General features: G+C 37.1%; 1 protein-coding gene across 1 annotated transcript in view; it reads right to left on the bottom strand.

The window, feature by feature from the left end:
* Positions 1-12208, bottom strand: part of man1a1 (mannosidase, alpha, class 1A, member 1) — a 119363-nt gene extending 107155 nt beyond the window's left edge. The window contains exon 1 of the mRNA XM_015004389.2: positions 11478-12208. Within this exon, the coding sequence (XP_014859875.2) occupies positions 11478-11978 (501 nt within the window). The 5' untranslated portion in view covers positions 11979-12208. The remainder of the gene's footprint in view (positions 1-11477) is intronic.
* Positions 12209-13783: the final 1575 nt, after the last annotated feature.

Genomic DNA, 13783 nt, shown 5'->3' with positions numbered 1-13783 from the left:
ATAACTTTAATATGAAGTGTAATGTTTGTAAAACTTGCAGAATACAATAAAAGCATGTTTTTTTCTTTTTTAATTAGCTGTTCTTCTGATGAGCAAATGCAGCATGCCTACACACTGTGGCATCACTGTAACAACACTCTTCAGTGTCAAAGTTGTTACTGAAAGACAACTGTCTTTATTAACAGAAATAAACCATAAAGTTTCAGGAAAAAATTGAAAGGAAACTTATTTAGCATGTTGAGCAAACCCTGTGGTTCATTCATGCTGTGAGAAAGTGAGTGATAGCAAGACATTCAGCAGATAATAGGAAGGCTCGATGTAGCATAGCAACATTACTATGCATGTTTCCTCTCACTGCTGTGACTGGTACATTGTCATACAGTTTAAATTTCTACTTTTTAAAAAATTAAGAAGAGTAAGCAGGGTAATTATGGTTTGTTATGCAGTTCAACATTTGAGGTGAATATTTTGTCTGATTCAGTCTCCATGTAGAACAAAACAAGCAAAGCATCTGTTAGTTTGATTTTTCTCTGGAGGTAGGAAAAAAAATCTCACGCTACAGCAAAGCAGATGTGACATTAATTATTTAACTCTGGGCATGGATGTCAAGAGAGACTAACATGAAAGGCCATAAAACGTAGGAAAATATCTTTTAGAGGACAGTTTGGTAACAGATTACTAGTGCTAATTTCTGTTTCCGTTTGTTATTGTTGAGGTTTTTGAGCATTTTTGACTGGGTTTCCACTTGTCTGGAGTCAAAAGATAAAAGTTAAATACAGCTATTAGTTTGTGTTTTCAATAAAACAAAAGGGGTTACAGCCTACCTTCGGCCCTACAGAGACATCCTGCATATAAAGCTTTACCTCTGCAAGGATAAGTGGTGGTGCTTGTGAGCCAGAACCATTATACCTTTTAGGCAATTAAAGAGAGCACCTAGTGAGGGCTGACAGTAACTCTAGCTGACAAACAAAAAGCATGTGTATCGTTTCCACTCTAAAGGGAAGGAGCAGGACCAGGACAACCGAGACAATTAGTTCAAAAGGCAAAACAGAAATAAGACTTGGGGGCAACCGAGTCTGCAGGAGTTCGAAATCAAACTCTAAAATGTATAAAAGTTCTTTAAAAAAGATGTTAACAGAAAATAATTCTGAATTTAGCTTAAAAAAACAGAGAGAAAGATTAAAAAAAATTCTAAAGTCTACAACCTGAAAAGAAACAAACACGCATGAAGAGAAGAGCAGAAATAAGTAAAGAAAACACAGAGGAGGCTGAACTGTTTCATCTTTCATCAGCTGTCATCTCTGGGAAGCATTCAGTCAGTTTTACAAACATCTGAAGCATCCTGCCTCCGAACCATGAGATGGATGTTTACAAGAAACCATGCATGTTTTCTCTATGTGCATTCTAAACATGCGCCACAGGAGTTTACCGGCTGACAGCCTTCAAAATACATAACACTTCGCTTACGGCAAGCCAAACGCTCATTTGCATCTGTTTGCAAAGCGACAATCTCCACCTCATCAAACTTCATCTTTCATCAAAGGCCCAACATTGAGTCAGAGGACAGCAGCTGCACTGTGGTCCCATGCAAATGACACAACAGTGGATGGTTTTATTCATTCAGAGCTTCACAACTCAGCTAACTTTTGATAGAGCCAAGAAATGAAATGTTATAATGTAAAAGTAATAATAACTTAATAATTTCCATTCGCATGATTTATTGTTTCTCTTTTTCTACCAAAACTGGATGATAAAAGTTTTCAGTCTGGTGCTTTAGCCTCAACTAGCAACAATTTTGTTCACAGAAATTCATAATTAATTTTATTTAAAATGTCTTCCAGTTCCAGTGTTAAATACTCACTAGTATTTAAAGTTTATTGATTTTTGAGAATGTTTTCTTGCACTATTATGCCGTTACCATTATTTTACTTGAAAAATGGTAATTTATCACAATAAAGTTTGGGACAATTTTCCCACTAGATGGCCACATTTGTACCACTGCAGTGAGGGGCCACACAAAATTGTTCAAAGGACCACAAATGGCCCCTGAGTCACATTTTGGACACCCCTGCTATAAGTAGACTGAGTGCTATAGAGTTATTAAATAATTATTAGCTGGATTTATCAAAAAATTGGTCAGACTGAAACTCCGAGCTACCAATGAGTGTGTCTATCTGAGTTAATGCTGTCAGTGCAGACAGAGAGTCTGCATAGCGCAGCATGAGATTAGGTGACCTTATTACTGGGTGATGGTGAGTCCATTGGACAGAATATGTATAAGAGGATCAAATGTTCAGAAAGTATATGATATCTTTAAGTTGCAACCATTGTGTTTGTAAATATCCAAACAAAACGTGGGGCAGTTTGACTTAACTTGCCTACTTCATGCTGTCAGATAAGTAGTAGTTAATATTTCTTTAATCCAAAGTTCAATCAGTAATCAGGCCTGCTTGAATTCAGCACTCTAAAAACTGTGGTTAGTTGCAGTTAATTTACAATTTAACAGTAAGGGAGCAATTATTTTTTCACATCTAGCCATGTTGGTTTGGATTTCTGCTTTCCAGTAATAAATTAAATAATTTGAAAACCGTTTGACAAAAACAGCAGTTTTCAAAAAGCACTGAATGAATCTGTAAGAGGGGCCGATGCTTTTTCACAGCACTAGACTTCAACCGAGGAAATAAAATGCAAATCCACAGCAATGTGACAAAAACTTTTTCAACCAATATCCTTTTTATCTCTTGCTGTGCTATTTTTAAAACTCAGCACTCTTTTTTTCCCTGATCTAAATCTATAAGCACAGAGTTTTCTTGCAGTTGGAGAAGAAGCAACACGACTGTTTGCTGTTTATTTTAAACAGTATGTGAATATTCTGTGTATGGAAGCACTTTTTGCAAAGATATGCCTGACAGACTTAATGTTCTATGAAATTTTGTCAGTTTATCCAGAAAATCCAGAGACACTGACCATGAATGGATCAGCTTTTCAACCTAATAATGTTTAATGAATGTGATTAGGACCAGTTTTTCCACGTAACATTAAAAATTAATTGAAGTTTCCTTAAGGGTGAATTCACACCAGCCCTTTTCAGTCCGCTTTAATCCAATTCTAGTTCATTTGCCAAGAAAGTCCAGTTCTTTGAATGTGTAATCGAACTCCGATATAGCCAAACAATTAGGTCAATGTTCAGTTGAAGTGAACTCTGCCGCAGTTCGAATGCATATGTGAACACCAATCAGACTAGAGACCATTCTAAAAGCAGGAAGTTGACTAAAGCGCAGGGAATTCTGGGTAAATACAAACAAAACAAACGTGAGAACTAGTGCTAGCAGGAGAAATGTCTTGTGGGATTTTTTTAATTGAAGACTAAAGAGAAATCCAACAACCGCTAAAATCTGATGCTACTCCGTTTTTGTTTACATTTGCTGAAGGAAGTTGTGTTCATGTCTTCTTTGGAGGTTTTTGTGTTGGTTCTTGCTGCAGCGCCCCCACAGACGAGGAAAAGAACAGGTTTTTTCAATCAGTATTGAAAAAATGTTGCAATTTCGGTCCCTAACTGAACCAAGTCTACCAGACTACCAGGTGTGAAAACACCCTACATCTCAAACAGTCTCAAAATGTTACAGCCAGGCAGAAAAGCATGTTAGTCCAAATAACGCAGGTGTTCCAACAATAATGCACTGACCTCTTCCAACTCCATTTTCCTTCTGTTTATCAGCCAAGGTTTTCATTATTACCCCCAACTGCTGCTGCCTCCAGAGAGAGAGTCCAAACATGGGCCACGCTGTGGGGAGGCAGGATCCTCCAGGGAGCCTTTGATTTTTCAGGGTACAAACATGTTTAGCAGATTTTAGGACTGCGGTGGTCCCTCACAACCAGCTGTTTATCCCTTACACGGCCCCTCATGTCCTCCACTGGTAACAAACACGATGATGACAAAGCCAGAGTGCCGAACAGCACTGAGCAGATCCCCTTGGGAACCGGGTCAGATGGTGATGGTGTGGTGTAATAAGAACCTGGCTGTATCAACAAATATTTCTAAAAAAAATATATAAAAATCTATCTCTAAATGACAGCAGGGCAGCAAAGATCAGGGAGAGCATGTAAGAGAGGGTTTGTGTAGCCGTGTTTGGTCAACACAGTTATTGGTTTGCCAAACAGAAAGGGCAGAGAAATCAAGAGGCACAAAGGTTTGAGTCTGAGCCTGAACACTTCAATTTAACAGAGATCTGTACTTAAAAATATCCCAAATAAAGGTTAGAAATATTATTCTGTTTGTGATGGCAGATTGTCAAGTCAAATATCAATGAACAGGACAAACCAAAGCACAAAGTACAACATCTTTAAAACTTAATTAATATAGTCAAACTTTTGTTAGCACATTTTTGACTCTGATCAAGCTTTCCATGTATGACTTTCAGTATATAGAAAAGGATCAAACACTGAAAGTATCAATTCCAGTTAAATGAATGGCATTTTTATTGCTCCGCAGAGACAAACTGAAAACACTCCTCAGTGTGGATGTTGTTGCCGAGGGAAGATGACTAAAATTACATAATTTTCAGAATCAGAAATTGCTTAGAAATTAATCGAAAGACAGCACAAAGTAGTAAAATTTAAAAAACGTATTTTATAAAAGAACTTTTGGCCAAAAGACATTTTTATTTACTATCAATATTATTCACAACTATATTTATACAATTATACATTTTAATAGTTGACTTACATTTGTATATATTATTTTTATTAGATTTATTTATGAATGATTGTGTTAATTAAATTATAATTTTATTATTTGTTGATCGCCAGCTGACTTCAGTAGGTACCATCCATCCAGGCTGAACATATGGCAATAAAGTTCATCTGTTAAATATTGTTGAACTTTAAAAACAATAATTAGGGAAGTTGTTGGGTTTGGAAATATTGATGACCTTTAGGAAACTTCAGTCAAAATAAGGGGCCTCCATTCTTTAGAGAATATACACAGACACTGATGCTTACCTTCAGTAATGCTAACATTGCTGATAATGCTAACTGCTAATTTAATATGTTAAAGTCAGCTTAAAATATCAAGTTTGTAATTATTCCATGTTTGTTTTAAATTAATTTAAAAGACTACTTTGCTCTCTCACACACAGTGTGACATCACCCCTACTTAAAATACAATTAATTGATGACAAAACATAAAATTTTGTAATTTTCAAAGACAAAATGTTAGATTTTCAAATAAAGGAAGCTACATATTAATGTGTCCATTTCTGAACTGTATGTATATATATATATATATATATATATATTACATATACATATACATTTTGGTTAAATATGAGAGCTGAAACTACTAAACTCTTGACAGTAGAGAGTATTTTTCATCATAATATATGCCAAAAAGTTACCAGGAAAATATTTAACAAAAGAAAGTTATCATTTCAGAAGGCAGTGAAGCTGAAGCAACGTCCCTTTTTTGATTTGGAAACTGGTGTCATTAATTGAAGGCAGGCGGCAGGAAACCCAAGACAGCATGTTTAACCTTCTCTGGAGGAAAAACAGAGTCTGAATATTTGAAACCATACCCAGCATATCCAATTATCTCTATTCAGCCAGAACATGTGCGGCTACAGGTTATTTCACAATGCCAGTCAACTGTCGGCCACAGCTGTGAGATTCTGATCAATAGCTACGACTAAAGGATATTGATGGAGACAAATGAAAAGCAACCCCTGCTGAAATTTCTCATGACTGATGTTGGTGTTTAATAACACGAGGCGTAACCAGCGGTGTTGTGTCAATACTCCTCCTAAGCTTAACAGGTTTGTCACAGACACTTTCCTCTTATGGATTATTCTCACATTCATATTTTTGTGTACCGTATTTTCCACACTATAAGGCGCACCTTCAATGAATGGACTATTTTAAAACTTTTTTCATATATAAGGCTCACAGCATTATAAGGGGCATAGAATAGACGCTACAGTTAGAGTTGCCACCCGTATTGAACCGATACAGGACGCGATTTGTTCATTACTCTATAGATGTGGATGTGTAATAATAAAGAAGTGGTCCCCGAGTACTTTATATAGTAGGCTGCCCCAGTCATTGTTTCACTCACGGTGTTGCGATATTGTATCCAACTGCTTTCTGGGTAACACAAACCAACCGACCGCCGCAGTCTCCATCTCCTCCCGACTTTAAATGTATAGGGGCTGGTCCCTTGGTAACCCTAGCCGAAGCACCCCGATGAATGTCTAAAGCCTCTTTGTTGACATAAAGAATGTCAACAAAACAGTCCGACTGCGGTCGGCAAGGAGAGCCTTCAGCGACTGGGCCGGGGCGTAGCCGGACGATGGTCACCCTTCTCTGTTCACCCACAGAATGTTGGTGGAGAAGGTGGAGCTAAATGACCTGCAGACGACCTGATTATCAGGTCGGTAGGCAGATAGGTCAGTCAAACTTTATTAACAAACCAGCGTTCTGACAGCTATCCCAGCATGCACCGCGTGCTTCTTCTTCTACGGGCGAAAATGAAGTCGGCGGCTGCTTACCGTAGTTGCTGGACCTGTTGTGGCTCAATATTGGTCCATATATAAGGCGCACTGTCGGCTTTGGAGGAAATTGAAGGTTTTTAGGTGCGCCTTATAGTGCGGAAAATACGGTACATTGTAATCAAGAACGAAGACATTAACCAAATGTTTTGCTATCTTCTTCTGTGATAATATTGTCTGTTTCGTTTTCATCTCAGTGACAACAGTCCTGCCAAAGCTTTCTCCATCTGCTGGAGTGTTTACTTTGATCAAACATAGATTAAGACTCGTGCAATGAATGCCGTTAAAGGTGACCTCTTCACACACTTGATCCTCTCATCCAACCATGAATCACACAGTTGATTTTCTTTTCAGAACCTGCCGACCATGTTTGCTTTTAGCCCAAAGCAGGAAGGAAACAGAGCTTTTTATTTATCGAAAGTAGGGCTGGAACAATTTGATTCATCATGAATAATCGATTAATCAACTAATTTAGTAAACAAATAATTGTTAGATGGAGGAATAAGACTAAAAAAAAACATATTCAGAAATTAAACTAAAACAGTATAAAAATATAGACATTTTTGCATGTAAGATAAAAAATTATGCTCTGTTTTCAATAAACAGCTTAGCAGTAGTATTTCTTTTCTTTGTATTTTTTTTTTCTTGAAATGATCAAGCGTACATAGATGCATTTTAGGCAATAAAATGTAGATTTTCTTATTTAAAAATGAATAGAATTTTTTATATTCTATAAAATAAGCTTAGGTGGCTAAATTATTATTTTTTAATCCAATTCCTCAATTAATCACTAGAATAACTGATATAATACTTGATGACTAGGCCTGTCACAATAACAAATTTTGCTGGGTGATAAGTTGTCCCATAGGTTTTTGCTATAAATGATAATATTGTTTAGAGAACATGTTCAAGTAAAGTAATGCTGATGGCAAAATAAAGCAAGAACACATTTTCAAAGATCAATAAACTTTAAATTCTAAAAAACATCTAACACTGGAACTGGAAGAAATTTAAAAAATCCAAAATAAGTAAACAAAACAACAAATAAAATTAATTATGAAGTTTCTAAACAAAATTGTCCCTCAAAAAAAAAAAAAAACGGGATAGTTGAGACTAAAGCAGAAAGAGAAAAACTATATGTCATACAAATGGAAATTATTGATCTCCTTTCAATTCATCAAGCAATTAATTGATTTATTGTGACAGACCTCTGATTACTCAAATAACTGTTAGCTGCTGTCCTAACTGAAAGTCCTATCTTAATCGTAACATCACATTTTGCCCAACAGATATCTGGATTTAACTAATTTTTCCATAAATACACAAGTCGGAATACGTCCACCAGCAGCTCTTTTAGGTCATTAACTCCTTATCTTTGACTCACTCAGCAATCCTCTATCAGCTGCCCATGTAAATGAGAATATTTAGTGGAACTGCACTCTAAAAATCACGTTTTCCAATTTAAAACACTCCAGAATATGGCCCCTCTTATCTAAACGGTATTTCTGAACAGACGTCTCATAACATCAGCTGGAGCAGCGGGCTGACTGCATGCTACGGGGCTGCCACCTGACACCACCTCTGGGACTCCAGCGCAGGGCTTTCCACTTGTTTCCCCGAACACACTCTGCAGAGACACCACAACACCAGACACGCTGCAGGCGGCTACAAGATTTACTGAGAGGGTTTTTAGGAATGATAAGATGCCAGATGACAGGGAACACAACACATCCCAATTCTGTTGGTGTATATTACGTCTTGTATGAACGTTCGGCAGCCATGATGCTTTTGAATATGGGTCACTTAATTTCGGTATACGGCAGGAAACCCGAGCTGGTTTTACAGAGTACAGGGAAACCAGCAGAACGGGCGGAGCAGCCTGGAAGGGGGTTCTTCATGCATTCTTTCCCAAAGACCAGATGCTGAGTGAGTTTCAGAGAATGCCACAACATGATGGTGCCTAAAGGTGGAATCACACCACCACTGATTGGTCCACTTCATTCCAACTCCAGTTCGTTTGGGTTTTTTTATTCTATTTGTTGATGTATTTGTTGGTTCTAGGCATATAAATGCAATAACATGATTTTAATTACAAATTTATAATAATTATTGAGTTGTTAAGTGATATGTTTAATTAAATTGAGATGAGGTGTAGGATTAAATAAGTGTTCACTTCTTCCTACGCCTTTTTGAACAGAAAATATTGGTAAGCCAATTATTTTGTTCTTGGCTATGTATGCACATGCTTTCTCTTGTCCTACTGATTGCTTGTTTCTTGTTTTTAAAAACCTGTTTGAAATAAATAAGTAAATAAAAGTCTGGTTTGTTTGCAGAGGTGTGAATGCGAAATCAAACTCCGCCTACAGCCTAGGTTTTGGTTCGGTTGAAGTGAACTCTGGTGTGGTTCAAATTCAAGCATATCAAAGACTTCTCCAAAAGCAGGAAACGGACTACAACGCAGGGTATTATGGGTAAATATTAGAGTGGGAGAAATGTCTCGTGGTCTTCCACCAACAACAAAAGAGAAATCATAAAACCGCTACAATTTGATGCCACTATTTTTCTTTAATTTTGTAAAGGAGGAAACTGTGCTCAGTGTCGCCTTCTGAGGCTTTTGTGTCGTTTGTGTCTTGGTGCAGCGCCACCACAGGCGAGGAGGGGAACACATTTTTCAAATGGTTTGGATCAGTTCACTCAGTGCAGTGTGAAAGTGAACTGCACCAGCTGAAAGTGAAACAAATGTTGCAATTTTGGTCCATAATCAAACCAGTGTGAAAACACCCTAAAATTACAAGCTGTAAATATTCAAAAAGAGTGACATTTCTATATGGGAATATTTGAAAGAAAATCTACAGCTAAAAGATGTGAACACTGGTGGAAGTGGAGATTTTGTCAGATGTTTGATCTGACAAAATGTGTCAAAAATACTACACATAGCACTACAAGTGGCTACATTTTGACCTTCAAAACAAGGTAAAAAAAAGATCTTCCCCAAGACTGCATAAACCATAACATCATATTTCTGCATTACAAAATTAGTTTTCAATTGATTTTTCTAGAATATGAATTTTAGGATTTTATTAGCTTTAGGTCAAAATCATCAAGATCTTCATGGGTTAGCACCACTCTGTGCTTAATGAATCTGTATTATATGGATTTTACTTTATGAATTAAGTTACTGAAATATTTTCTATTCTAATTTACTGAGATTCAGGTATTTTAGTGAATCAATGATTTTCAAAAAATTCCTAACATACCAATTCCCAGTGAACATTTATTGGTCACAGATACATATAAGTAACGTCTGAATGACCTACAGGTATCTGGGTTAGAATGTGTGAAACTAAACGATTATCTGGCTTATAGATGGACATTTAAAACTCTACACCTAGCCTTCTGTAAGCAGCGATTGACAAGCATAAATAAAAAAGCAAATTCAATGACCTGGACTGGAACTGCAGGCCTTTCAATTACACAGACACCACCTTTGCTAGATAAGCCACAAGACCATAAATAATGCGTAAATAATAGATAAGTCCAGGATTATCATGTGTAACTGTATCTCAGTGCTGCGTCATCTACATCATGAGAAACTCGATCGTAAAGGTCTTACCAGCATCTCCAGAGATATTCAGATAAGATTCTTGTCATTAAACACCTGTATTAAATATTTATAAACCATTTAGGTAACAATGTGTTTATCCATTTGCCTGTGCATGTGGAAATATGGTAGCATATTTTTCACTTTTCTCTCAATTTTGAGCTTTATGTTGATATTAGTGCAATAACAGCAGTCCGAAAAATGACTATTTTAGCTCAATCATACTAAAATAAATGAAACGGAGTTTCACATTGAGATTTCAGGTGTTGTTGTCTGGTTTATGTTGCTAATGATTCTGTTAAAAACACTTGTTCAATAGCTTATCAACTCAAATCACATGGCAGTAAATCAATGCATTCAGGCATCAAGATATGGCAAAGATGACTTGTTGAGGTTCAAACACTGAATTAAAATGTTGAAAAATTATTTAAGTGAATTTAAACATTTTTAACCCTAACCCCTGTCAGGTAAGAACAGAAAACGGAGGCTATAGTCCACACAAACTCAACCAAATTGGGCAATAACTGCAAAAATGTTGCCTGGTAGCATCAAACCTTGGTGTAAACAACAAATACGCCGTATACCAACATATCAGGCTGCTGGTGACCAGCATCTACTTTCAGCAGGATAATGTTCCATATTTCAAAGCTCAAATCATCTTAATCTGACAATGAGTCCAATGGTTTTTACAATCACCACATCTCAATCCATTTGGTCAAAAAAAAAAATGGAGTCGGGGCCTCAAAGGGTGTTGGGAATCTACAGGTTTGAGGTGGAAATGTTAGAAGAAATTCAAAAATAAACTAGTACATACATCTATTCGTTACCAATATTCGCTGTTATGATGGTCAGAAGCAGAAACGTTCAAGTACAACTGCATTAGAGCATCTTTAAAACATGGAGGAAGAGGAGATAAGTCATCATGGACATGCAGCTAAAAATCTGCTGCATCTGTGTGATGTAACTAAGTCAATATGGATCTCCAAAAAAATGATTTGCTGAATCTCAACCACAAGATTAAAGTAGAATTACGGGGTTACCAACTTATTTCTAACAAGGTATGTCTAATAAAGCGTTTCTTTTACATTGTGCACCCTTGAAATATATAGGTCAAATCAGATATTATATTTTTCCATCTCTAAATCAGGTCCAGATGTATTATTAAGTATTTTGCTCAGTGGATTACTGGTATTGTCTAGTTTTGGTGCATCTCCTCCATATTATCAGTGGTTTAACCCTTTTAAAAACTTTCTGGAGGCGCCTCTGGGTTCACATAAAACGTTAAATCGTTTATTTACCCATAACCCAGTTAATGTTGCTCAACAGATCCTTACCTCTTTGATTTTAGCCCGTCTCTCCTTAGTTTCGGGGTCCAGCGGTTCGTGTCCCGTCGCTCCGGGCGGACGGTGATATTCAATGGGAGGTATTTTATTCACATCATTCCCAGCCTGACCCGCAATGATAAGTTTCTTGTCTTTTGATATGTCCCATTGTATCTCCTCGGGTCGCTTTTGGAGCGTGTCCTTGGCCTCCAGCAGCGCATTTTCGTGGTCCTTCTTGATCTTGGCCAGGACCCGGACGTCGCTTCCAGCCAAGCCGGAGTAGCTGCTCTCCGGACCGGTGCGGGTGTTGGTCTCCACCGCGGGGGAGCGGAAGAAAACTCCGCTGAGTAGCTTCGACGAGTCCGGGAGGAAGAAGATAGCCCCGAAACACAGGGTGATGAAGGCGCTGAACACCAGGAGAAGAATAAATTTCTCTGTCAGCCTGAAAGAAGTCGGGCTGGCAGACTTCCTATTCGGCGGAGCGGTGAAAGGCAGAAGAGTTGCAACTGGCATTTTCACCTCTTTTTTCCTTTAAAACAACTCGAACCAAGAAGAAAACAAAAAGCTTTAAAAACTCTGTTTACCTCAACTTTGGCTTACTCCGCTCACAAACCCATTTCCAAGTCATATAAGCGGACTAAAACGAAAAGCGGACGGTTTAAAATCTCCGGTGAAAAGTTGGTGGAAGAGAAGCTTCCGTCCATGCCGAAGCCTCTCCGCAGACAGACCGAGTTCCAACGGCTCTCACACACAGGAAGCAGCGCTGCGTGGGCGTGGCCAAAGACGTAACTGACAGCAGGGAGGAGCCAATCACATTCCGCCCCGTCAGATGTGGGAGTTTTAGCGGGGAGTGGCTAAAGGCTAACAGCTGGAAAGAACCATGATGAAGAAATTCTATGGTGGCCTGAAGCATGTGAGAAATTCTAAAATTTTTGAAAAAATGGACCTTTAATATGAGTAAATTTATTTAACAGAGGAAGAAAATTCCACATTAAGGAATATCTGAAAAAGTTTGAAAAATTCAAACTTTAATTTGAGTACAGTAATTGACAGGGCATGAAAAAGTCCCACATTAAGGAATATTTTTTAAAGAAAAATAAATGGAGGTTCAATTATTATTTAAACAATTGTGATCAAATTCTATTTTTAATAATTTCAACAATGACATATTAGGGTCATTGCAGATAGAAAAAAAGAGTGCATTTCTGGCAGAAAACTCAAAGAATTTAAAGAAAAAACTTGGAAATGTCTAATCTTCAAAGTCAAAAATGTCTAGGAAAAGAAAATCGAGAAATTTTTATATTAATTTCACATATTGTTTAGGAAAAATTTTCTAATTTTAACTCAGAAATGTTTCGATTTCTGAGCTTTTTCTAGATATTTTTCTCACAAATGTTCAGTTTTTGTAACTCAGAAATTTTCTTGTTTTTCCTAGAAAACGTGAATTAATCTAAAAATTTCTGAGTTCTTTGGCGTAAATATATTTCTTTTTTCCTATCTACAATTGCACTAATATGTTGTTTTCTTGCAAAGTCCCTGGAAACTTCTAGATGTAGATGAAGAAAAATCTGTCTGAATTTATAGGGAGAAAAAAATCTACCCTTTGTTATATTTATTTATAATAAAAAATATTGTGTTTGTTGATTTGTTGATTTCAGGAATTATAAGGGATGCAAGAAGATCAGAAATAGAAATTCAGTCACCCATCATGATTTGTGCAGAACATTTCTGACACTGCTTGATTTTTGTTGTTTGTTGTTTTTGGTCATATGATTGCTGAATCGATGAGTCTCTGACCCAAAATGGCCACATTGTGCTGATCCAACCTTTGTAATATCTACTTGGGGAAAAACTCAACAAAACTCAATTGGACTTTGTGAACGCAGCTCAAAGTGGATCATGTGACTAAAACCCTTGCAGTTTAATTCCTATTGACTGCATGTACAAGCTAACTACCAGGATAAGTAAATGGTTACGTAAGTCACATTTATCCATCTCTTAATTCCATTTGTGTTTGTAGAAAGTTCAGATAAAAACTTCAATTGATATAACAAAACACGCACTTCAATAAGGTTAGTAGATTACAGCTCAGAACAAAAGAAAATAAGCTAACGCTCATCGATTACTGGATAGATACGAATGACAAAAGCACATTTTTCCACTCTTGGCAGCATTGTTTATTGTCTTGCCCTTTGCTCATGTCATATGACTTACAGCTTTCTGTCCCCTGACCTGGTGATTTCTTGAAGAATGAGGAGATTTTGTTTTGTGGGCCTGTCACTCATTAATCAGCAGATAATCTGGCAGAAAAAGTAGAA

Source organism: Poecilia mexicana, unplaced genomic scaffold, assembly GCF_051168715.1.
Source record: "Poecilia mexicana isolate PSO_F unplaced genomic scaffold, ASM5116871v1 scaffold_21, whole genome shotgun sequence".
Taxonomy (NCBI): Eukaryota; Metazoa; Chordata; class Actinopteri; order Cyprinodontiformes; family Poeciliidae; genus Poecilia; species Poecilia mexicana.
This window is presented reverse-complemented; position numbering and strand designations above follow the sequence as displayed.